Here is a 26,112-nt window from a genome sequence, read left to right as displayed (position 1 = left end):
GATTTAGAATCTGAGATTTCTATATTTGACCCTAAATAAAGTAAAAGTACCTGAGGATGATTGTGTTGGGTTAATCTGCTTCATCCTTTGGGTGAAAACGGTAAGTCAAAATATGACAATATTGTATTTCTTTCCACATGAACAGCACAGAGCAGAATCTGTCAAATATATTGTTATTGTTTAAAAATACCTAGATATTTGGCAGAGTATATTTTAGAAATTATGATAAATACTCAGTGTAAAACCACTTTTAAGAAGTGTCAGGAAATTTAGAATGCATTATCTAATTCGGGATTCACCTTAACCTTTAAGAGAAGACAACCTTATTGTTCTCATTTTTTAGATGAAGAAACTGAGGGTTAGAAGTATAAATTGGCTTAGCATAGAAGGTAGGAATAGAAAGGTCATTTCTTGGAAAAATCCTCAGATGTTTCACAAATATTACAGTGGAAAGAATGTAGTTCAGAATAACTTTCTAAAGAAACCTGCTATTTACTTACGTTTATCTGATTATTTTAATGTTTTTGTTGTTGTTGTTTGAAAAAGATTAGCCCTGAGCTAATATCCACTGCCAAATCTCCTCTTTTTGCTGAGGAAGATTGGCCCTGAGCTAACATCCGTGCCCATCTTCCTCTAATCTAAATGTGGAATGTCTGTCACAGCATCGCTTGACAAGTGGTGCGTAGGTCTGTGCCCAGGATCTGAACTCGTGAACCCCGGGCCGCTGAAGCAGAGCACACGAACTTTACTGCTACGCCACTGGGCTAGCCCCATTATCTGATTATTAAGATAATCAGTGTAGCTGCTTATGTACACTCCAGACCTTAACCTGCACAATTTGCCCATGTAGCACTGAAGTCAGAGGGAGTGAAACAGAAGACTCCCTCACATTGGGAACATGGTTCTGGAAATCCTTAAAATGTTCTTGACATTGTCGTAGACTGATGTTCTTTATCACAAGCAAGAAACAGTAATTAAGCAGGGAACAGAGGGTCTCTGTAGGTATGTAGTGTTTAGGATGAGATTAAGAAGAGGAGGTAGGAAATGTTTTAAATGAATGAATGAATGAATATGTGTACATATAATATTTGGATGTTGACAACAAAATCTAAGTCTTATACACACACACACAGGAGGTGAGATTTTGTGCTAAATGTTAGTATGAAATATAAATAGTTGGGCTGTGTTAATTGAGGCAACATATTACTCAAGTAAAAGTTGTTATTTAATATCAATGGTAGCAGCAATGCAGAATATCTAAAACTATAATACCAGATTGTCTATTTTGACCTATTCTCAACCACTGCACCAGTGGTATCTTCTTCTTCTAACAATTTACTTCTGATCTCTGCAAACAACTGTTAATTGAGTAAGCTGGTGACATGAGTTTATGTTCCTGGTCAGAGTACTATAGGTTCGGTCAGAGTCTCCAGCAAGGTGCTAAGTATCTAGGTAGGAATCTCCTTGCATCTGTAGCCTTAACTTAACAAACTAAAATCATGAAATCCTTAGCGTTTACTTCTGAGACATAGAAGTACATAGAACCTACATTTACCGAGGATAGGGAGACAGTAGTATTGAAGCAAACCAGGATATTTGTCGGAATAAAATGGGAAAGCTTAAATAGGGCTTCTGTGCACGTCGATTATCAAGGATGATGTAGTTTCTAAAACATATCCATTGTGCTAGAATGAGAATGTCTATTTCCAAACCTTCCATCATTAGAATTGACTTTAACATGACCCAAGGAGCCCATTTTCTCACGTGCCACTTCCCACTGTGTTACTAAGAAATATCTTCTTACTGTGGCAGGAAGATGACTCTCCAAAGTGTATTCTACTCTTCTCAAAGCGAGGTCTTTTGTCTAAGGCATCTTAAGTAATTCTACAAAAGAACAGCAAACCGATGCATGCATATTTTTAAGAAATTAGAATGGAGACTTCAATACTAGAAATATAAATCTTAGGACTTTCAAGATATAAATTAGAAGGCGTTGAACTTTTCAATAGATATAGTAGGAACCGAAATGATTATTTTTTTCTGTTTGACTCCTTTCCTATCCCATCTACTCTTTTTCCTTGTATTTATTCAGCATGGTTTCACACATAATAACCATTCATGCTCAATAGATATTTGTATACGCTTCTAATAATGAGTCATTCAGTAACTGCAGTGCAAAATTCCAACCAATGTGATATTATGTTATATGAATCAAACATTCTCTCCCAGTCCTAAAAGAAGAAAAGTCTGGCAAATGTTTAATTATAGAGTAACAGGAGAGACATCCTTAAAGAAGGATGGGCCAAATGCAGAAGGCTCCTTGTGGGTGAACTGCGAGCTGGGAAACCCAATATAGCCTCTCTCTTCAGCTCGGACTCTGTGCTCCGTGGAGATATTCATAGTAGCAGATATTTTGAAAGATGTGAAGACTGGTATAGACTAACACTGTTAACAGTTTTGAGATATCTTTCTAGTATGGATTGAGAAATTCTCTTTCCTAAGGCTGCTAAAGGATATGAATGATAATCCTTTCCATTTCTGGATTTTCATTTCCACAGTTTCTCTGGGCTTGAAGAGATTTCTTACAAATTGAAGAATTGGCTCAACACATTTATTTATTTGTTTACCTAATGTGAGTCACGCATCAACTCATCTACTGCAAAGTACCACTCTGTGAAGTAGCTATTTTCTCCTACTTATACATTAGTCTATGGAATTATGAGTAGTTATATCATTTGAATGAGATCCCACAAATGAGATTCCATTGAAGATTCTCTGGTTTCTCTGATTGTGTTTCTTCCAATTTATGTGCTGCTATTCAGAAAGACACCGAGAATTCCAGAAAACAGAGTGGCTTAAGGGTCTACATCTATTCATAATCATGATGTCTTGAGAAGTTACGTGGTACACTGGATTCTAAAATTTAAGTTGTTTCTCCAGGTTTGTTATTTCTAACCCACTCTGTTTCTCTTTGAAATTATTTTCTGTTACTCAGCTTAAGGAAAGTGCCTATACAGAGTCTTACACTTAAGTATTGCCCTTGAGTGCTGCTGATGTAGCTTCCCACAATGGAATGAGTAGGAGGAGAGGGGAGAGAAGGAGATAATGGAGTGGTTGGTGGCAGCTTAGAGGACCAGAGGAAAGCTCTCTGAACTTTTGCAGCTAGAGATGGAGTGGCATAGCTATGGTATGTGTATGTGTGGGGGATAGAGGGGGTGGAACCAGCATCTTCTGAGCATATTCCTAAAAATGTCATGCTTCTAGTTTTTTCTAAATGTAATTAATCTTTAGCTATGTAATTAATGTTAAAATTATATAAAAATATAATTAATTTTAACTATGGTTTTAAAAGTTCATATAGTGTTCAATACAAAATTAAACGTGTCCAATAAACCTTTGAATTTGCATATGGTCAGTTCATGGGACAGAGATTTTGGTTGGACAATTTGGTGGAAAAATAAACACCTAAAATGGTGCCAGAGGTGTAGGTATTGGCTTGCTCACATGCTCTCTCTTTTTTTTTTTTTTTGAGATTTCAGTTGTACATTTTTATTAGTCATGTTGTGGGTACACCACTTCCCCCTCCGTACCCTCCCCCCACCCCCCCTTTTCCCTGGTAACCACCGATCAGATCTCCTTCTCAATATACTAATTTCCACCTATGAGTGGAGTCATATAGAGTTCGTCTTTCTCTGACTGACTTATTTCGCTTAACATAATGCCCTCGAGGTCCATCCACGTTGTTGTGAATGGGCCAATTTCGTCTTTTTTTTTGGCTGAGTAGTATTCCATTGTGTATATATACCACATCTTCTTTATCCAATCATCAGTTTCTGGGCATGTAGGCTGGTTCCACGTCTTGGCTATTGTAAATAATGCTGCGATGAACATAGGGGTGCAACGGACTCTTGAGATATCTGATATCAGGTTCTTAGGATAGATACCCAGTAATGGGATGGCTGGGTCATAGGGTATTTCTATTTTTAACTTTTTGAGAAATCTCCATACTGTTTTCCATAGTGGCTGTACCAGTTTGCATTCCCACCAACAGTGTATGAGGGTTCCTCTTTCTCCACAACCTCTCCAACATTTGTCGTTCTTGGTTTTGGATGTTTTTGCCAATCTAACGGGGGTAAGGTGATATCTTAGTGTAGTTTTGATTTGCATTTCCCTGATGATTAGCGATGATGAACATCTTTTCATGTGTCTATTGGCCATATTCATATCTTCTTTTGAGAAATGTCTGTTCATGTCCTCTGCCCATTTTTTGATCGGGTTGTTTGTTTTTTTGTTGTTAAGCAGTGTGAGTTCTTTGTATATTATGGAGATTAACCCTTTGTCGGATAAGTGGCTTGTAAATATTTTTTCCCAATTAGTGAGCTGTTTTTTTGTTTCAATTCTGTTTTCCCTTGCCTTGAAGAAGCTCTTTAGTCTGATGAAGTCCCATTTGTTTATTCTTTCTATTGTTTCCCTCAACTGAGGAGTTACAGTGTCCGAAAAGATTCTTTTGAAACTGATGTCAAAGAGTGTACTGCCTATATTCTCTTCCAAAAGACTTATTGTCTCAGGCCTAATCTTTAGGTCTTTGATCCATTTTGAGTTTATTTTGGTGTGTGGTGAAAAAGAATGGTCAATTTTCAATCTTTTGCATGTGGCTGTCCAGTTTTCCCAGCACCATTTGTTGAAGAGACTTTCTTTTCTCCATTGTAGGCCCTCTGCTCCTTTGTCGAAGATTAGCTGTCCATAGATGTGTGGTTTTATCTCTGGGCTTTCAATTCTGTTCCATTGATCTGTGGACCTGTTTTTGTACCAGTACCATGCTGTTTTGATCACTGTAGCTTTGTAGTATGTTTTGAAATCGGGGATTGTGATTCCGCCGGCTTTGTTTTTCTTGCTCAGGATTGCTTTAGCAATTCGCGGTCTTTTGTTCCCCCATATGAATTTTAGGATTGTTTGTTCAATTTCTGTGAAGAATGTTCTTGGGATTCTGATTGGGATAGCATTGAATCTGTATATTGCTTTAGGTAGTATGGACATTTTAACTATGTTTATTCTTCCAATCCATGTGCAAGGAATGTTTTTCCATCTCTTTATGTCATCGCCTATTTCTTTCAAGAAAGTCTTGTAGTTTTCATTGTATAGATCCTTCACTTCCTTGGTTAAGTTTATCCCAAGGTATTTTATTCTTTTCGTTGCGATTGTGAATGGGATAGAGTTCTTGAGTTCTTTTTCTGTTAGTTTATTGTTAGTGTATAGAAATGCTACTGATTTATGCACGTTAATTTTATACCCTGCTACTTTGCTGTAGTTGTTGATTATTTCTAATAGTTTTTCTGTGGATTCTTTGGGGTTTTCTATGTATAGGATCATGTCGTCTGCAAACAACGAGAGTTTTACTTCTTCGTTACCTATTTGGATTCCTTTTATTTCTTTTTCCTGCCGAATTGCTCTGGCCAGCACCTCCAGTACTATGTTGAATAGGAGTGGTGAAAGTGGGCACCCTTGTCTTGTTCCTGTCCTCAGAGGGATAGCTTTCAGCTTTTGTCCATTGAGTATGATGTTGGCTGTGGGTCTATCATATATGGCCTTTATTATGTTGAGGTACTTTCCTTCTATACCCATTTTACTGAGGGTTTTTATCATAAATGGGTGTTGGATCTTGTCGAATTCACATGCTCTCTCTTTCCAGCTTTATTTTATCACTTTAACTGACATCTTCTGTGTGCTTCCACTGACAGGAGAAGCCAGATGAACTTGTTTAGGCACAGAGAAGCAAAGAGTGAAAGGGATGCTAGCTTAGACCTGAGAAGCGGCAGGGGAATCCTCACTAGAAACCTATTATTTCCAGATAAGTAGTGGTAACATTAAAGATTTTAAAGATGTATATATTGAGCACTGATTATGTGCCAGACACTGTAATAGGTGCTTTATATGTAATATGTCACTTAAACTTCACAAAATTTATTATAATTCCCATTTTGCAGGTTAGGTAACAAAGGCACAGAGATACTAATAACATGACTAAATTGCACCTATGCAACTGATAAGGTCAAGATGTGACCTCAGTCAGTCACATCTTGGACCCGTGTTCTTTATGATGAAATTATGAACATGTGTGGAGCCTGTGACCTAGGACTCTTCTAGTAGCCTAAGAATAAACAACCAGGAACTCAGGTCATGTTCTCATGCAACAGAGCAGAGTAGAGGTTTTGAGAAAATGGAGGTGGATTAAAAATTTATCCAGAGGTCCATAAAGAAGATGGGAGATGGATGCTTTTGTTCCCTGGCTTTCAAGAAAGGTCTAATTTCTTATCATCTTATTTAATAAATCAGCTTTACTTTAATATATATTTCAATATATGGCATTTTAATACTTAGGTGTCTGTAAGATGCTCAAATCAGTGTATTCTAGAATAAGAAAAATAATTACTTGGCTTTTGGTTCAGAATATTGAGTACATGGGTAGGCATTCAATGACGTCATTGTCATACAAAGGATGTGAGAGCCCGAGGCAGGATGGGTAATACTTTGTGGTCAGCACACGTGTGTTGGCGAAGTGTGCCACACATAGCATCTCATCCGATCTTCCCAGCATTCCTATTAGCCAAGTGCTGATGTCCATCCGCATTTTATGCATGAATAAGGTGAGACCTTTCTCTGGTTGGTTTGTGGATAGACTTCAGAACGAATCAAATATGAGTATTCATTCTGGTTCTGCTATCTACTAGTTATGTTACTTAAAATGCCCTAGCCTGAGCGTTTTATTTTGCTTTTATTCATTCTATAAGAAACCAAGGAGAGTAGGATGGAAGAAGGAAAAGGCATCCATCCAGCACTGTGCTTGGCACACATTTGGTGTTTAATGCGTGCTTGTTGACTATGCTGAGTCAGGGTTTTCATGCTGTTTAGTAACTCTTGGGAGCTGTTATCATAAAGTCTACTAGGCAATAAAATGTGGGAAATGTCTACATAGGCATCAAGAGGCTTCTGGAAATCCTTGAGGTAGACTTTAAACTGAATTTTAAACTAAGTCATTTTTTTCCATCAAGTTCCTCCCATTGTGTAATCTTGTAATATTATGACATTCGTACCTCCGATCTTACTAAAGGGCTGTATTTATAGCCTATTTTATAAATTCTTATGACTCACCCCATAAAGTCTGTCATGAACGGGAACTTTAAAAAGTGAGAAAAGTATCCTTGCCTCCACTAAAGTTATGGGAGTTAAATAACACCCAAATGTCTTTCCACTTTTATGCTATTTATAAACTTGTTAAGAAAGGAATTTTCTCCACCACTTTCCAAGTAGGGGAGTTTATTAAGGTTTCATTTAATGGGACAAGATGATTATGATGATGATGAACAAATCTTTAGCACCTACTAAGTACCATGAATCGATTTATGCTTTGTTTTTGGTCTTCACAACCACCCCTGGGATATGGGTACTTGATATTTGACCAGTGAAAAAGATGAGGCTCAGTGAATTTATTAATTATCCCAGAAACAGCAATATATAAATAATAGAGAATTTATTCCAAAGTTGAGGTCTGCCGAATACAAATTTGGGGGCCCGTCCACTGGAGTGGCAGTTAATTCATGCTCTCTGCTTTGGCTGCCTTGGGTTTGCTGGTTCCGGTCCCGGGCGCAGAACTATGCACTGCTTGGCAAGCCATGCTGTGGCAGGCATCCCATGTATAAAGTAGAGGAAGATGGGCACGGATGTTAGCTCAGGGCCAATCCTCCTCAGCAAAAAGAGGAGAATTGGTGGCAGATGTTAGTTCAGGGCTAATCTTCCTCAAAAAAAAAAAAAAGAATACAAATTTGAATAAGGGATTAAACAAACAACAATTTTTTTAAATATCAACTTCCAAAACCCTGTCATTGTTCCCAATGTGTCTTCTACGCCAAAAGTTCTAAGCAATTACTGGACAACAATTAAATAGCCATGGAGCGTGTTTCAGATTTGGGATTCATGAAGGTCAGTGATTAGACTGACTTTTGTTTACTGTGGCCTCTGGGAAATTGGTTGATGCATGAATATGTGAAATATCAGCAGTGAGATAATAAAATTACTAGAACCCAGCAATGCTTGTAAAGTTTATTTATGAATATGATGTAGAAAGTTAGAAGTAATCCTCTGGATGTTTCTTAGCTCTTTTAACAGTCAGAGTGTTCATGATATCTAGAGGAAAACATGTCTGTTCAGTTATTTTACTGTTAAACTTAGAATCTCATTGGTCTTGTAACAATCATTGGTCCCCAGGAAAATGGGTTTTAGTTTTCTTACCATAAGACAAAAGATTCAAATGCTCTGCAATGAACGCTTCCTCATGCTCCAGATTCTGCTGAGCGCACTGTTAATCCATATATGCCTCTGGTTCTTAAGTCCCTTGTGAATTTCTCTAATTATCCAGGGCATCGGGCAGGCATGAGATCAGTTTGTAAATGACTAGTGTATAGTTGAAAGTGAGTGTCTTAGTTTTCTTTGTAGTTAAGTCTTTACTAAATCGGGAGTTATAATTTAATATTACATGTTTTTCCCCCAAGGAATTTAGCAATAATCTATTATCAATAAAATTAAATACTTTTTAATATTGTTCTAAACTCCTTAATGATGTGTGTCTTAGGTGGGGAGGATTTAACAGGAATATCTTTTTTCTATGGTATTTGTATCTGGGATAAAAGATATGAATACCATTTCTTTTTTTTCTTTAATTTTTTTTTTCCCTTTTTCTCCCAAAGCCCCCTGGTACATAGTCGTGTATTTTTAGTTGTGGGTCCTTCTAGTTGTGGCATGTGGCATGCTGCCTCAGCATGGCCTAACGAGCGGTGCCATGTCTGCGCCCAGGATTCGAACCAGTGAAACCCTGGGCGACCACAGCGGAGCGCACGAACTTAACTACTTGGCCACGGAGTGGCCCCCTGAACACCGTTTCTAATGAAAAAGAAATAGATACAAGGAGGAAGGAACTAACCATATCTCCATATATCTATCATCTATCTATCTATCCATCCATCTATTCATAGGTAGATACAGATACAAGTAAGTAGATGTACATAAATAAGTAGATATACATAATATACTTAACCATATAATGTTTGAAATGAAATCTACTAAAATGTTATCAATACAAAACTATAGCTGGAAAATTATGGGAGATTTTTTTTCTCATTTCTTCTAACAACGTAGTCTTATTCTTGATTCTATAATAAGTGTTCATTAAAAACATGTATAAAAAAAGAAAATATGCTCAGTAACAAATAGCCATGGCCCGTGTTTCATATTTAGGGTTAATAAGTATCAATGAATCCTAGGAAGTCACCTCAACCATGAAGCCTTCAACCATGAACCTTTCCTCCTAGAATGGGATTGTGCATGCCTTTTGTCTTAGTCTGGGCTGCTGTGGGTATGGAATACCATACACAGGGTAGCTGAAATAACCGAAATTTACTGTCACAGTTATGGAGTCCGGGAAGTCCAAGATTAAGATGCTAGTAGATCTAGGGTTTGGTGAGAGCTCACTTCCTGGTTTGCAGATGGTTGTCTTCTCCTTGTCTCCTCATTGGTGGAGAGCAGAAAGAGATCCTGTGTCTCCTCCTTATTTTATAAGGACATTAATCCCATCATAGTGATCCCACTGTCTTGACCTAATCTAACCCTAATCACCTCCCAAAGGCCTCACTTCTGAATACTCTACTGTCATATTGGGAGTTAGGATTTCAACATATGAGTTTCAGTTGGACCCAAACAGTCACTCCATAACACTCTTCTTTGAGCCACCTTTCTATCCTGTTTTAGTTAATTTCACTGCTTATTTACGGGCCAATTTTTCCAATTATTCCTTCCGCTCTTTACGACATGTATCTTACTGGATTTGGCATTCCGTAGTCAAAGCACAGACTTCGGTGTATAAAAAGAATATTAATAAATGTTGTGGAAAGAAATAATTCCTGTATTATCTTAATTCTCAGTGTTCTTGAGAAGTAGTTGGCTCTAAACACAAAACACCTAATGTCTTATCTGAAAGAGTTTTCTCAACAGAGGAACTAATAGCCTGTCTATGTAAAATTCTTAATTATGTGAAATCTTGTGTTATAAATCTGCTGAAATATCTGTTTCAACTAAAAAATTGTTTACTAAAGAATCAGTAGCCATCTGATTTCTGTGAACAGATGCTAATAGGAAACTTAAATGTACACTTTACTTAAAATGGAAACAAAACAAACTAACAGCAACAATAACAAAGACACATACATGTTGTCTAGTGAAATAGAAGTTTTACACAAACACATTTCCTTTGAATTGCCATAGATAAGATGCTGCCTCGCATCATCCTGCTTTGGGCTTGAGTTCATTGTTTTATAAGATATTTTGTGGCAACTGCTAATTATCATAAGCTGTCCAATAGCTGTGATGGATTGTCCAATTAACTCTTCATCAGCATCCGTTTTTGAAGATGCTACCTATTGAAACTGATGGCAGTTTATGACCTCCATGTTGCATATGTAGCTAATTACTCCTTGGACAATAATTATTAAGTTTCTTGTGCCTCATTCAGTCATTTTGTTTTACAAATTATGATACCACTGAGTTTCCCAATTCATTTGAATTCACAACTATGGCTCTCCAAGGATTACTAAAGGTCTGCTGTGGAAGGTGTGGATCATATAAACATTGAAGTAGGTTACAGATATATCTGTTTTGTAGGTTTTCCATCGACCGGCACACTGACCTGGAGAGACAATTCAACATTAATGCAGATGATGGGAAGATAACCCTGGCAACGCCACTTGACAGAGAATTAAGTGTGTGGCACAACATAACAATCATTGCTACCGAAATTAGTAAGTGCCTGCGTTTAATTTCTTCCTTTTGTGACTGGGTTCAGTTTATGCCTAGTGATCACATGATAAATGGTCACTGTTTCCGTTAGATATTTTGGCATTGGAATTTATTTTATTATTTCCAAGGAGCCTTTGAATGAATCATCTCGACATGAAATAACTTATGCTGTGGTAAATTACCCTAGGTTGCAATATATGTGGAAAGGAAAAATTCTTCTATCCAAATATTCTTCTATCTTATATCCATTATTCAGGTAGTAAAAACAATGTTTTACTTATTAAAATATGAGGAAAGATTTAGTAAGTTAGATAAAAGGGTAGGTAAAAAATAAAACTGTAGAACCATACACTATAAATAAGTGGACACTAGCATTTGTTATGTACAATATGGAAACTATTGCTCATATATTTAAAATACACACACACACACATAGATATGTATACACATACAGGCAGAAAATATAGAAGGAATTTCACACTCTCAGTACATTTTATTTTGGGGAGATGAAATTATAGATGATGTGTTTTTTTTAGCATTTAATGTATTTTTCATTGTAATCATGGAATATTTAAAACTAACTTCAATATAATTTTTCTCATAAATCACATATGAAAATGTAAGGTTTTTTTTGGAGGATATTACAGGGTTGTTAACCTAATATAAGTTAGTCTTTCTGTCGATTTTTAATGAGCATGGCTTCTTTGATTGCATGTAATGACACTACTATTGAGTCTCTAAACAACAGCTATATGGTGAAATTTAGTGCTGCACTGTCTTTGAGAATTTGCACTCTGCCTCACCAATTTTTTGTTATACAAAAACATGCAAAAGGGACATGGTGTTCATTTTATTTCCAAACACAATGCATTTTGCATATTATCTGAATCTCTTCTTTCCATAAAGGCCCTGATAAGGCCTTTGCAGTTTACACAGATTCAAGGGAGACAATAACCCTTTGAGGGAGTTGAGAATCAGAGTAAGAAAATAAAAACCAACATTAAGGCAAATTCATGGGCATACATACAAGATAGCGGGTGGAGATGATAATTATAGGATGTGGGACCTAAAATCCATTCTATGCTTTCTCTAAAATCTGCTCTGTTTTCGCAGCTAATGTGAAAACAGGGGAAACATCTCTGAGATACATGATTAATTTGGTTGTACAAAGAAGAGTAATCCAGACCTTCAGGAGGGGCATGGTTTTTCCCTGGTCTGAGATGTAGGGAAAAATGTCCTCCTTGGAGCCTTATTAAAAAAACAACAAAAAACCCACCACTGTGTAAAAAAGTAAAGTCTCAAGAGTGAGGAATGTCTGTTTCTTATAACAACCTGGGGTGCAAGGAAAGAACATGCAGTCAAGTTAATATGCAGTTTCAACCCTACCAAATAGAGGGTTCTGGAGAGAGGACAAGCTTTTGAAACATTGGTGTTTTTTCTGGCTCAGGAGCACCATTTTCTTCCCTGGTGTGTTACTCTGACAGTAGTCTCCCCTGTAACATTAAGGAATAAAGCAAACAAAGTGTACCAGTTGGTGGCTTTGGCTTATTAGAAGTGTTAACCCCATCTAGAGAGGTACAGACATGCAATTTTTATAATTTACAATTTTGAAGCTGCATTGTCACCTTAAGCCTCTGAGAAAAACCCTATCTATTTAGATTGGTTTAAGGCTTAATAAAAACGCTCTAAAGGATCACAGTTTTCTTTAAAGTATGTGGGCAGTAATTACTTTTAAAAGAACTTTGTCATATATTGAATACAACCTAGTTGAGTTAGCCTTAATCTATGACACTTTTTAATGAGATGCCTTCTCTTAAATATTTATCAAAGAGGTCTTAATTGTAAAGATCCATGTACTCCATTCTCAGGAGTAAAAAGAAATGAATACACAGAGCACGTGGTTAAGAAACATTTCAGGGGCAATCCAGAAACAAAAGACTCATTTGCAAGGAATCATAGACAAGTCAGAAGACAAGCACAAAAGCAGATGCTCCAGGGTAATGAGCTGTTAACTCCAGGGTGACATGGGTACCAACCCCAGTCAGAAAAGACATTCATTTGCTCATTCACTCAATAATTATTTATTGAGTCTCCGCTGCTGGCTAAGCATCTTCTAATGACTGGGAATAGAGCAGTAAGCAGAAAAGGCAAAAACTCTGGTCCTCTTTGAGTTTTCCTTCTAGTGGCGCCTGGAAGCACCTACATGTAGAAGGGTGAGTTGAAGCTGCTGAGATATACTTAAAGAAAGGCATAGAGTTAAGGGAAGAAGATGATGAATGTTGGGAATTACAAGCAGTTCCATTTTGATGGTGTGAAAAAAGTGCAACGATGGCCCTCCTTCAAGGAACATATGATTATATTGAAAATTGTATCACAATAAATGTGAAAAAAATCAAGCCTTTATGTGTATCAGTAAGATAACCAGTTTAGATTATTTTAAAAGTGATACAATTTTTATTATAAGTACAGTATAAGCAAATTACAAAAAATATCAAAACGTAGACCAGATACAATTTTCTTCATGGCTTGAGAGAAATCACTCACATATGTCCCAGGTTCAGGTTTACTGTTGGCTGCATAGAATGGCTCTGCCCACATGAAGACCATCAGCTTGTCCATGAAACTTGTAGAGTTTAAAATATATAATCTAAACTTATATTACTCTGTTCAAACAGGGAGAGTTATCTCACATTTTAAATTAATCAATTAATTAATTTATTTTTGCTCAGAGATTGAAAACTAAACAAAGGGCATAGGCATATTTTGGCCAAGAAACAAGCTTAATTCAGGAGGTTAAATATCTCAAGAAATGTGGAACTATAAACTTAGATATCAATCTGCTTTTTTGGAATTTTTGCATGTAGCTTTCTTAGAACTAGCAAGGATGAGAGCACAAAGGAGGACTTTAATTTTTAGCTGTAAAATATAAGCTGAGATCGGCATAAATCAAGAAACTTTAAATGTACAATTAAGCCATCTTTTTCTAAATCATGAAAGGAAGTAGAAATAAGATCACAGAGAACATAAGAAAAATTGGATTTACTATGAAAATGGCTTAGAAACTTGTTTTGACCTGCTTTTATTATTTAGCCCATCACGTAATGTTTATCTTCCAAAGCCACAAACCACGTCTTGGGGAAAAAATATTAAAGGGAGATTTATTGTATTTGGATGAGATGAATATTTAAAACCACCCAGGACAACAGAACCTCATAGGGGAAGGTTCTAATAAAGATAAAGAAATATCCATTTCAGGGAAAACAATTTAAAATTACTCTCAGAATGCCATCTCATCAGACAAAGATTTAAACAAATGAAATTAAGCTAAAAAATGGACTTTAGGAAGTCCATCTGTTATCACTTAATGAGAATGGAGATGTTGTCCTTTATCCTCTTGTGTCAGATTCACTTAACCAAAGCTGAGATGCTTCACTGTGTGTATTACCCAAGTATTTCAGTGGTAATAGTCTAGCCTACATTGCAATCAACAGGCACATCTCATTACAGGAGTTGGCAGTTAGATGCCCATGTGCTAACAGGAGATTAGGCTTGTCTGGCATATCTCTGCTACGTATCTCTCTTAGTAGCAACCCCATCCCCTGAAATTATAGTATGTTGCTGCTGTTTACTGCGGCAGTGAAGGTTTAAGGTAAATTTAGCTGACTAATTAAAGACTGCAAAAGTATTATGTAAGCCCTAAGATTCATGTAACTCTCACAACACTTTGCACAAGTTGGTACTATTATTATATGCATTTTTCAGACAAGGAAACTCAGACACAGGTTAAGCATCTTGCTCAAGGTTTCATAAAGAACAAGGGTTGGGTAGGGGGTCCAGATCCATACTCACGTTTAACTGCAGATTACATGTTCCTAGAAGCCTTCCACGGAAGAAATCTCTCTTATGTCTTCTTTCCTTTCATCCTCCTGCTTAAATGATACTGCCACATCACTTCCTGAAGCAAATGAATGAAGTAGTCCTGTGCAAAGCAGAAGGCTCGTGAGGGACAAGGGTGCAGTGGAGGAAAGAGCATTCATGAGTTAGACCAGGCCCTCCTATTCTAACATTGATAACCAACAGCAGAGATATTGTCTACTGGACACAGCAGAGCTTTGAAACTGTTTAGACTGGCATCCTATTCCCATTTTAGAGATCAAGAAATTGAGGAACAGAGAATAGAGAGTCCAAAATAGTACAGTTAAGAGGACGGCGTTTTTCTTTTTTTTTAAGAAGATTAGCCCTGAGCTAACATCTGCTGCCAATCCTCCTCTTTTTGCTGAGGAAGACTGGCCCTGAGCTAACATCCGTACCCATCTTCCTCTACTTTATACATGGGTTGCCTACCACAGCATGGCCTGCCAAGCGGTGCCATGTCTGCACCTGGGATCCGAACTGGTGAACCCCAGGCCACCGAAGTGGAATGTACGCACTTAACTGCTGCGCCACCAGACCGGCCCAGGACAGCATTTTTCAGTGAAGATCACAAAGAACTTAACTTACTCACCTGATCTGAACCACCTGGGTAATTGTTGAAACTAAACAAAATGGGTTCTGGCCTTGCCCAGGACCTACTGAATCAGAATCTCAAAGGCGTGGTTCAGGAAAATCCACTTTTCACAAGTCCTCCCACCTTCTCTACCCCCTAATCAGGTGTCAATTATACTTCAACAACACTGTGAAGGAAGGCAGAGAAAAGTGAGGTGTAGTTTTGTTTGCTTCTTTTGGTCTTTATTTTTGGTAATTCTGGTGGCGATTCGGTGATATTTCACTGAGTTGAGATTTGAGCTAAGGCTCCTCAGATGATGCACAGGATTCCTGTAGGTTGAGCAGAGTGGTAAGACCTACTTGAGAGAGAAAGAAGTGAGTCACCAGCACAGCTGCGGACAGAGAAAGGCTATTGAGGGCTAGTGAGGGAATCAACGTGCTTGGAATAGAGTCTCTACAGGGGCATTTTAGAGGCATTGAATGCCAATTTTAGAGTGTCCTTCCCAGAGAAACTGGTGACGTGGAAAGTGGTGAAACCCGCTGACACTGTGTACCTGGGAGCCGGCAGTTGGCATTTACAGAAAGCACACTACTCTTGGTTACCTGAAAGTATGTTAAAGCAGGAAGCATGTAATTGCCCATTAAATTAATCTCTTTGAGTTAGCGATAATGCATTGCTCTGGCCCACTACAGTGGGCTGTGCACAGTATTGCAAATGAAGCGTTTCACTAATGATGGTTAAATCTCCCAGGGAAAACACTAGTTTGATAGCACTTAAGAAATGTTTCTTTCTGGCATAGGGCCCAGTTGCCAGAATAGTTGCTTTGTCCAACCCAGGATTCTTAGGAAAAATATATCTTTATAGGCAGCTCATTGTTTAGAGAAAACTTGGGTCCTAGAGTTGGATGGAGTTGACCACATCTTGGCCGTAGAACCTTGGGCAAATTATTTCTCCTTTCTTGCTCTCAATTTTCTCATCTGTGAAATGGGAATCATAATTGTTCCTTAAAAATCTTAGATGTAGTGAGAATTGCATTAAAACTGATAGTACTATACCTCAGCTCAAAATCCATCTATAACCTTTAGATATTAACGAATAAATTGCATATGTTCTTGTTAAAACAGCCTTGCCCCTGGGCTTTGAATAACAGCTTAATTTTAAATTATTTATTTGGTTTATATTATATGTTACCCCTTCTCCTCCACACAACAACAAAATTGGTAGTCCTGGCCTGTGTGTTACTGCTAGGTGCAGTTATGTTGTTTCATTGCACAGTCGACATGTTTGTTCACTGACCTTCCTCTTGTCCCTGGTTCAGGTATGGTAGATTGACCAATGGCTAAGAAAAGGCCCTCAAAATGAAGCAGGCACATTGGTGGAGAGCCTGATTGAACAAGGACGTGAGATTTATATCCAGATCCTGTTCATAATATGTAATCTCTCTCTCTATTGCCTATGGCATAATCAGGACTCGAGTTCCATTAAGATCAATGTCATTCCCTTGTATAGGATTGAGTGGAAGCAGATGAAGGGAAGCCATTGTTATTGTCATATAGCTCTCACAGAAAGGAATGGGTGATGAGAGCCTGAGGGGGACAGTGAAACTCAGGGGCAGGACTGGTTAAGGGACTCCCAATAATAGAGAGGCTGCAGTAGTATGACTGCCTGGGAATATAGGCTCATGGCAAGTTTCTATCAAGATCCCCCTATCTAAATGAGCACGCAAGTGCCATAAGCTGTAGGTCAATATTATTAACGATAAGGGCTGTAATGAAGGGAAGTGGAAAATAAAATATGGGAAAGTGAAAGGGAAGCTACAAGTTCCTGGAAAAGGGATCAGCAGCCAGGACGTAATTCTCTATAGGGAAGAATTGGAGACATTGTCATTCCAAGTTCAAGGAGATGCCTGATACAGGCCCGAAATGAATATCATTCTCTGGGTAGCCCATATCCATTTTATTTTAACCCTTAGAGTTCCCACTTCCTGTACAGCTGCTTCAGTTCTTTGCATATCGACATGGGAATTTCTCCCTTATTTTCTTTTTGTTCTGCAACTCTTCTACCAACATCTTCCTCCAACCTCTCCATCTTTTTCTTCTTTGCCCTCTTTTGTTCTAATCTACTTAGGAAAAGCAGGCAGATTGAGATTGGAGATACAGATTTCAGCCAGGAACTCCTTTAAGATGTCACCATGACTCATAGCCCTTTAGTTCTAACCTAGAAAAAGACAGAAGCTAAGAGGTTTCTATCCCTATGGCTTGCCCTTCATAAACCACCCTTCCCAAATCTTCAACATGAACTCTTTCTGTGGGCGGTTGTAGAGAAAGGATAGAAAGGAGGTAAGCAGCAAGTAGGAATTCAAGACTTTCAGGAAGAAGTTGCAGCAAACTGGCCACTCATAGCGAATGGTCTTCTCTAGGTTTGAGAGTACCAGATAAAGGAGGGTGGGTAGGGAAAGCCTAGATATTTCAGCAGATTCTAAAGATTGGATAAGATTAGGTTGATTCGTCCTCAGACTTTGGTTTCTCTGGGGACAGAAAAATCACAAGAACTTGGGGAGAAGGTGCAGATATCCATCTGGAAGTCAGAGAGAATAAGGTAGGAGTTAAGTGATCAAGTTTATAAGTCATTTTGCTTGGGTAGAGTCATTACTTATCCACTTATCCATGCTCATTCCATTGGTAAGTTAATGAATTCTATCTGTGACTCAGTTTCCCTATCATAAAATGGGGAACGTACTATAACACCTTTAGAGGTATGCCATGAGGAGTAAATACATTCCTTATATAAAGTAGACTTTTGATAATAATGCTAATGCTAATTATTATAAAAATTATAAAGTAAATATTAGTTTTATCATTATTATGTAATTAAAGTGTCTATGCCCCAAAGTAACCTTTTTGTCTTCAAGTAAAACCACCCAGCTTCATTCTGAGGATATACTAAATTGTGAGTTTGTTGAGGAAGGATCATCTGGAGATTATTTGGGAGGTATAATTTTCCACAAATATATATATCCAGTAGAAGGGTTTTCTTCTTTCCTCCATCGGTCCTATGTGGCCTGGCCAGGTTGGCAACTTTAAAAGCTTCCTTCTTACCCCAAACCAAGGTCATAGGTATGCCTATCACTATCTTCTTAGTAAGCAGTAGTGTTATTAGTTAAAAACAAACTGTGAACTTAAATTTTACAGCCAAAATAATGGGTTCAACATATTCCATATGTGTGATTTGAATAATTCATATGTCTTTAAGTCTCAGTTGCTATTTTTGAAGTTTGTTAGGAGAGTTAAATGAGTAATACAGGTGAAGTGTGTAAAACAAAGCCTGGCATACACTAAACACTTGATAAGATTCTTTCTTTTCCCTTTCTCATGCCTCTGTGCTCTCCTTCCCCATCCTGCTCCCGATTCTTCTCTAGACCAAAGCTGGTACCTACTCTCTCCTACATTCCCATTAGTCCTATGTCTAAACATTCTATTTGTCATTCTCTTCTCCTTTTCTTTTCCAGCCACGTGGGCTTAGGGAGAAAAGCAACAAAACAGTTATCTGGACACTCGGATTTGTATCAGTTCACTTCTGCTGCGTAATAAACCATGTCAAAATGTTGTGACAAAATAATAAAAATGTATTCCTCCTGGTTCTGTGGGCCAGTTGGGCAGTTTTTTTGGTCTGAACTGGTTTTGCTAATCTTTCGGGTCAGCTGGTGCTTATCTGGCACTCTGTCGGCCTCACATGTACGTCTGGCAGGTTGGTCAGGCCAAGGTGCCTTAGTTGGTACATCTCTTCTCTGCTCCATGTGGTCTCTCATCCTCCAGTAAGAAAGCTCATCTTCTTCAGTAGCGCTCTCAGACTTCCAAGGTGCAGCAAAAGATAGTGAGCAAGCACTTTCCAAGTCTCTGTTGGCATCAAGTTTTCAAATCCTCTTGGTTAAGCAAGTCACATTACCAAGAGTGGGTTCCAGGAGTGGAGAAGTAAATGTCACCTCTTGATGGGAAGGGTTGGAAATATCATGGACATTCTTTTTTAATTTACTTCAGACTGGGATACTAAATCTCAGTATGTGTGACAAAGAAGTGATAATGATCTGTAACGTACATGTACATAGGTACTTCTCTGCCTTTCTTCCAGAATCCTCTTCTCAGAATAACACATGTGCATCCAGAATTCTCTGCTCCAACACTTCACCTATTTGGGAGACAGGATTAGGCCCCATATTTCTAACAGCTGTCAACTAGTTAACTAAGGAGTTTTTAGAATTTCAGTTTAAATAACATTTGTGTTACTCATATTAAATCTATTAATGCATTTATAATACTACAATGACTTCTGCTACATAAGTGCTAATGTAAGCAATAGCTATTATTGCTATTTCCTGATACCCAAGCTGGGTCAGTTTCCTTTGTTACAAGTTTTCACAGTTCCATGCTCTTCAAATGACTGGTTGAGGTTTATAATCCCCATTTCTTTGCTTAAGGTTTTGAGAATACATTTCTAAGAGAAGAAATAGGTAAAGTCTTTACTCTCAGGAAACATTTTATTATTGCTTTATTATTGATCACTGTTTTATCCTGGGATCCTAGTGCAGTGCTTGAGTCCCCCAATAAATATTTACTAAATTAGTTAATGAATAAAGGAAATACTGTGTTAATACCACTAGAGAGTACCCTGATGAGTCCTGACTCCAAGCAGACACTATTAATTGATTTTTGAAAAAGATCTTTGCTTTTTAATATACCCCACTCAGCTCTTTGTTGAAAGTTTCAGGCAGACAGACACCTTTGTACCATGGCTTTCTGGATATTTAAAAGTCATTCTTTCCTGAGTGACTGAAGCTGAGACTAAAGGGGAGGAATGATTGTGTTCTCCTTGTATGAAAATTGTGGAGCATTGACTGTGCTCACAGAGAAGCATTCCCATAAAATATTAGCCGATACTGGGAGTCAGAGACCAGGAGGAAGGCACTGGCAGAGGAGCCTCAGGTCCCCTCTCTCTTTTCCCAAGGAGCCACGCTTCTGATCTGAAAACGTTTATTTCTCTTCCCTTCTGAGAGCCTTGAGGCAAGCCCTGAATAATGCCAGCCCACACTTCATTACCCAACAAGCCCGTTTATCATTTAATCTGATCTGTATTGAACAAGTGAAAGCAGGTTACGAAGCAGCAAAGCCTAAAGAATGAAAATGCAGCACGTTTTCTGATTACAGGAATCCCTTATCCAAAGCTTAGAAACTGGGGCTAAAAATAGCCACCAATTCCATCTTTATGCACCCCCATCCACCTAAAATTTCAGTGCCCTGTCAGGTCGCCCTTTAGCCAGATGGTAGACATTTAAACTATGATAACTTGATTTTATCTAATTTGGCAAGGCATTGGCTAATCTGCACTCTCATTTATGATACTTATATTTTCTTGTTCCTGGAGCATCTATAGGAGAAGGATCCACCTCACATGTTCCCTAAGGTCAGGGGTTATGCTGTTTGTCACAAGGATATGTTGTGCCTCCTCTTTTTGTGACTGAGAATTCTATCCACTCGAGAATTCAAATCAGCTAAGAACAAAGAAACTAACATCCTTTTAGCAGCAACTTTGGGCCAAGCATTGTGTTGTGCACTTGACAAGACCTGTCTTATTTCAGCCTTAGAGAATTCCATTAAATAATGATGAGGAAACCCTTTGAGATGTGAAATGACCTCCCTAGACCTACATAGCCAGAATTCGCAGAGCAGATCCCCCCAAAATATAATGCTTTCATCTTCTCACATCAATATATTATTTCTCTAAAGTTTCATAAATAAACAAACAAATACCCAGAGCAGATAGGGTTCAGCTCATTTCAGCAAGTATTCCGTGTGCTGTTACTATGTGTTAAGAGTTGAGCACTTGGAAACAAGACATGACTCCTTCCTCTTTGAACCATAATAGTGGAGCAAAGAAGTAGAACATAAAGAACTTTTCTCTAAAGTGTGCAGTTGAAACTCTAGCATATCATTTACTAAAAAAGCATACAATTTGGAATAGGATGAGATTTCTCCTTTGGAGGGGAGAGACAGCGTTCTCTGGAAAGATTCTTTGTGGAAGGTATATTTTTATCAGGATCATGAAGTGGCAGTAGGCATTTGTCAGAGATGCATTTCCAAATTAACAAACGCCTTGATCAAGTGGAGAAGAGCTTAGAATATCTTCTGAAGATGAGAAAAATCAAGAGAGAAAAGAAGATTTGGTTGGAAAGTTAAGTGAAGAAAATTAAAGTAGCCTTTGGATGACAGATCAAGGAAATCATCTTATTCTCTGTGTCAAAGGGGCCCATCAAATACATAGAAATATTAGAATAAGAGAAATATAGGGCTCAGAATATTAGCATTCAGATTTAGGAGGAGAATAGATTATGGATGGAATGGAGAGACTAAGATACGGAGAATGGGAAAGAGAAGAATACGGCTGTGATCTGGTGTCTCAAACTCTATGGTGGATCAGAATCACCTGGAGAGCTTATTAAAACATAGACATTTGGGGCCAAGAATTTCTATTTCTAACAAGTTCCCGTGTGAGACTGAAGCTGCGGGGCCAAGGACCACACTTTGAGAACAATTGCTATAATCCCTGCAGTCTTAATTTAGAATAAAACTAAAGCTGCGTTAGAGATGGCGTCTGAATGAAGAAAAATTGGCATCAGGTTAAAACTAATGAGCAGAGAGTAGGAGCAAATACCTCTGAAGATTGCAAGCCTTGGTGACGAGGACAAAAATAACGATACAGTTAAAAGTGTTGCCAATTACTCTATGCTAGGCAATGTTCTATCCCTTTCGAGGCCCTTTAAGTTAATTCTCACAACTCCTTAAGCTGGTACCACCAGTTTTCTCATCTAATGAAATTAAGATACTGAAACTCAACCTCACCCGATTTGGTGGCTGAGTTTGGATTAGATCTTGGGTTTGTCTGACTCTTCAGCCCAATCTCTGAACACTGAGCCTCTATCCTCTCCTAGTGATAGCCTACTTGCTGAGACAGTCCATGATTCATGTTAACAAGTGAGAAAACAGAAAAGATGACGCATCGCTTCCAAAGTTTGAGTTCTCAGCCTTCCTTGAACCACCTCTTCCTAAAACAGGTTAGAACACAATAGGGTGTCACTGATAGGCTTTCATCCCCACGGAATGGGGAGGGGGCTCGAGAAGAGGGTAACAGATTTAAAATTTGCCTCTGTGACCTTTCTGCTCCAGAAGAATTTGGATTTTTAGGAACCTCCAGTTCCTAAATTAAAATAAAGTCTAAATGAAGGGCTAATATTTACATTTGAATGCTCCTGCAAGCCACTGAGATAAGCCTGGAATGATGGTGAATTCTGCTCCACACACCCACTGTTAAAATTTGACAGTGAATGCTTAATAGTAGGCTGGATGCCAGAGATGTGGGAGAAAACCATGGATGACAAGTGTGCAGGGAAACAGCTTCAACTCTGCGGGCAAACGAATATGAATTCCAATCTAGGTTCCATCAACAACTGTCTTCTTGAACATAAACAATTTCCTTGATCAACCTAATGTATTTATTTATTGGTTCAAAGGACACTGTAATTCTCTATAGGGAGCTAAACCTGACTTGGTTAATATAGACTATATCTGTATATTATATTGTTATTATTACATTTTTATATTTACTATAACAATAGATTATATTGATACAGTTAATAGATTGTATTATATATCATATATTATATCATAATATACAATAATACAAATATGTTCTCAATATCTATTTTTTAACAATGGTAATGATAAAAGTCTCATCATCTGTTTTTTCAGGAGGACTGTTCTGAGCTTGATATTTGAGATACTGACTTTTTAGAACCTTTTCTGTGTCAGCTTTAACTGTTTTATTTAGCAAAAACACCAATAAACAATCCTAATGGACTGTAAAGAAAATCTGTGTTTGGAAAAAACCTTCTATTTGAGCATATATTATATATATCTATATATATATATATTTTTTTTTTTTTTTGCTGACTTTTAAATAAGGCTTCTCATTAGATTGTGTTGGGCATAGAATCCAAATTTCCTTGCCGGTTCATATTTGAGTATCTCTGGATATAAAAATACCCAGACTGAGCCAGCATTTGATTTCCTGCTGAACTGTTTTTCACATTTCCAATATAATTATGTAGCAGTTACAAAGAAACAAAGACTAAACTCCCCAGAATACCGTAGAAACCCACATTTGTTTCTTTAAGAAAAGATATAAAAAGCCTCTAAGACAGAAACTGATGTGTCGGGTGATTTCTCAGGAAAAACTGATACCTAAAATAAATCTGAAAATATCTGGATATTTGTCAGAAGTGATTGGCTAGACATGGATTAAAAAGGTGGTTAGATATTCTACAAATGGCCTCTGGAGATCTTAGTGAAAGTGAGAAGTGCTAAATTAGATATCTTTATTTTGTCTTTCTTCTCTGAATGATTAATTTTGTCCCTCATATTGTCTATCTTAAAGAGATTTAAAATTTAGTAAAGTAGTCACTAAATGTTCCAAATAATTGTTGATTGGAAACACAAAACATTACTGAGTCAAACGCATTTCTGCACACCTATGCCAGGCAATACATCACAGGTTTTTGAAGACCCAGTTCCTGGCCTGGAAGCGGGCTTCTGTATTCGGGGAGACAACTGCTGGGCTACAGTCACATTGTCTAGTGAAAGGAGACAGAAAGCATTCAAACAACACATATGAGGAAGAAATGAGTTCTGGATGATGCCTTCTCCAATGCTCTTCACAGTCAAGCTCGATGCCATCTTGTGACAAGTGAAGAAGGAAAGAATGTTATAGGCAAAGAGAATAGCATGAAGCCTCTCAGGATGTTGTGGGAAATTTGGGATGAAAAGAAGGGACTTGTTGATCTTGGCCTGTTTCAGTCATGGTTACGGTAGCTTCCATTGTATGCACATCTTATTTCCACGTGGACCTATTATGCTTTAGGAACGTTTCTGGTTGCAGAAGGATGGAGAAGCTCACTGTTCTTTGGACATTATAAGACTCATGATTTAGGGAAGTTGCATGGATGCCAAAAGATCAGAGTTTACTTCACTAGCTTTCTCATGATCTCTCTTGAAGTCAATGTCTAGATCTATAAAATCGAATGATATCTGGATGTGACAATCAAGGGGATAAAATAAACTGGAATTCGAGATGCTCCCTAATTCCAGGCAGAGTAAAGTTACTGTGTGCAAACAATTTGTTTCCTTCGTTCCTTCTAACAGTGTTGAAATGGACATATCCTGAGCGTTGTTTCAGAAATGCGTGAAGGGAGGTTCAGGGAAAACAGGAAATGTATATAAAGTCACAGATCTAATAATACAACATTTGAATCCACCAGGTTTGGTGTCAAAGCCTAAATTCTTTCTACTTCAGTGCTATTAACTAAGCATGACAGATGGGCAAACATCCATTGAAAAATGCTAATCTTTGTACAAATTTTCAAATGCTTCATTAGTTGCCAGGCCTTGTGCTACATGCTAGACATATAGGAAAAAAAGTCTGGGAATCAAATTGCTTACAGTCTACTTGGGATAAGAATCATAAAAACAAATAACACTTATATAATGTAGTATACTTGTTTTATTCAGTGTAGTTTTGCCATGAAATTTGGCTCACTGTCACCTCATGGGAATACTTTGGTCTTTCTTTTTAATGTACACATATTATACTTATTTTATCTGCAATAGAAATGTCTAATTTTAAGAGTCAAGTGTCAGATATGATAAATCCATTTGGGAAATGTAAGTTCAATTCTTGGTCCTATCACAATTCTAACTCTGGACTTAAAATTCTCTTTACTATGTGGTGAAATGAGACAGTTACTAAGTTCTCATACATCTCTGATGCATGGATCTTCAATGGCTGCAGCTTAACATAATAATAAAGAGCATAGGTCTAAGGACAGAGGGTTATGTGATTATAAACTAACTACAATATCTGTAAGTCATGGAATATTAGGCAAAGTACACATCCATTCTAAGCCTCAATTTCATCATTTGTAAGGCATGGATAATAATGTGTTTCTATTTGTTGAATGATGCACCTGACATATTGTATAGTCTTAAAAAAAAATAATGTAATGGTTGAAATACATGAGGGAAGATTAGGCCAGTAAAAGTCTTTTATCCTTTAAGACAGCATATTCAAAGTGTGATCCAGAGAGACATTTAAAGTATTTGAGACACTTTTAGGGGTTCCATGAGGTCAAAATGCATTTATATAGTAATACTAAGATGGTATTTTTCTTATTCTTTTTCGTGATCTCATATGAGAGTGGAATTTTGTGATCTCATATGAGAGTGGAATTTCCAAGAGGCTACGTGACATGTGTTGATATCATTGCTTCATGGCTAATGCAAGGTGTGCTTGTGTATTATTGCTTTAAAAACTTTGTTGTAATTTCTAATTGGTAAATATTGAAAGATATAACCCAGTAACAAACGTTTCTGTAAATAAACCTTTTTTGGGTTGTTTAATAATGTTTAAGTATATGCAGAGGCCCTGAGACCAAATTGTTTGAGAACTATTTCCTTAGGAAAGCACTTATTTTCTCAATTAATTAGAGGTCATTAGTTTGAGATATAGTAACAGTTAAAAATGTTACTGTCCCTTGGATATCACATTGATAAAATAATTTATCACTTATAAAATGTAGGTTGGATATTGAAGGAAGTAATGCATATAGCATCTTTAGTAGGGTTCTTGGTATAGTGTAAATAGTAAGAACTCAATAAATGCTGGTCACTGTTGAGATCAGA

The 26,112-nt window shown here is 37.5% G+C and overlaps 1 protein-coding gene across 1 annotated transcript in view; it reads left to right on the top strand.

The window, feature by feature from the left end:
* CDH8 (cadherin 8) overlaps positions 1–26,112 on the top strand; it is a 312,610-nt gene that overhangs the window by 188,908 nt on the left and 97,590 nt on the right. Inside the window, exon 7 of the mRNA XM_046683356.1 lies at positions 10,708–10,844. Within this exon, the coding sequence (XP_046539312.1) occupies positions 10,708–10,844 (137 nt within the window). The remainder of the gene's footprint in view (positions 1–10,707; positions 10,845–26,112) is intronic.

This window comes from Equus quagga, chromosome 13 (genome assembly GCF_021613505.1).
Source record: "Equus quagga isolate Etosha38 chromosome 13, UCLA_HA_Equagga_1.0, whole genome shotgun sequence".
Classification (NCBI taxonomy): domain Eukaryota; kingdom Metazoa; phylum Chordata; class Mammalia; order Perissodactyla; family Equidae; genus Equus; species Equus quagga.
The sequence above is the reverse complement of the archived record's forward strand: the minus strand, read 5'-3'. Positions and strand labels throughout refer to the sequence as shown.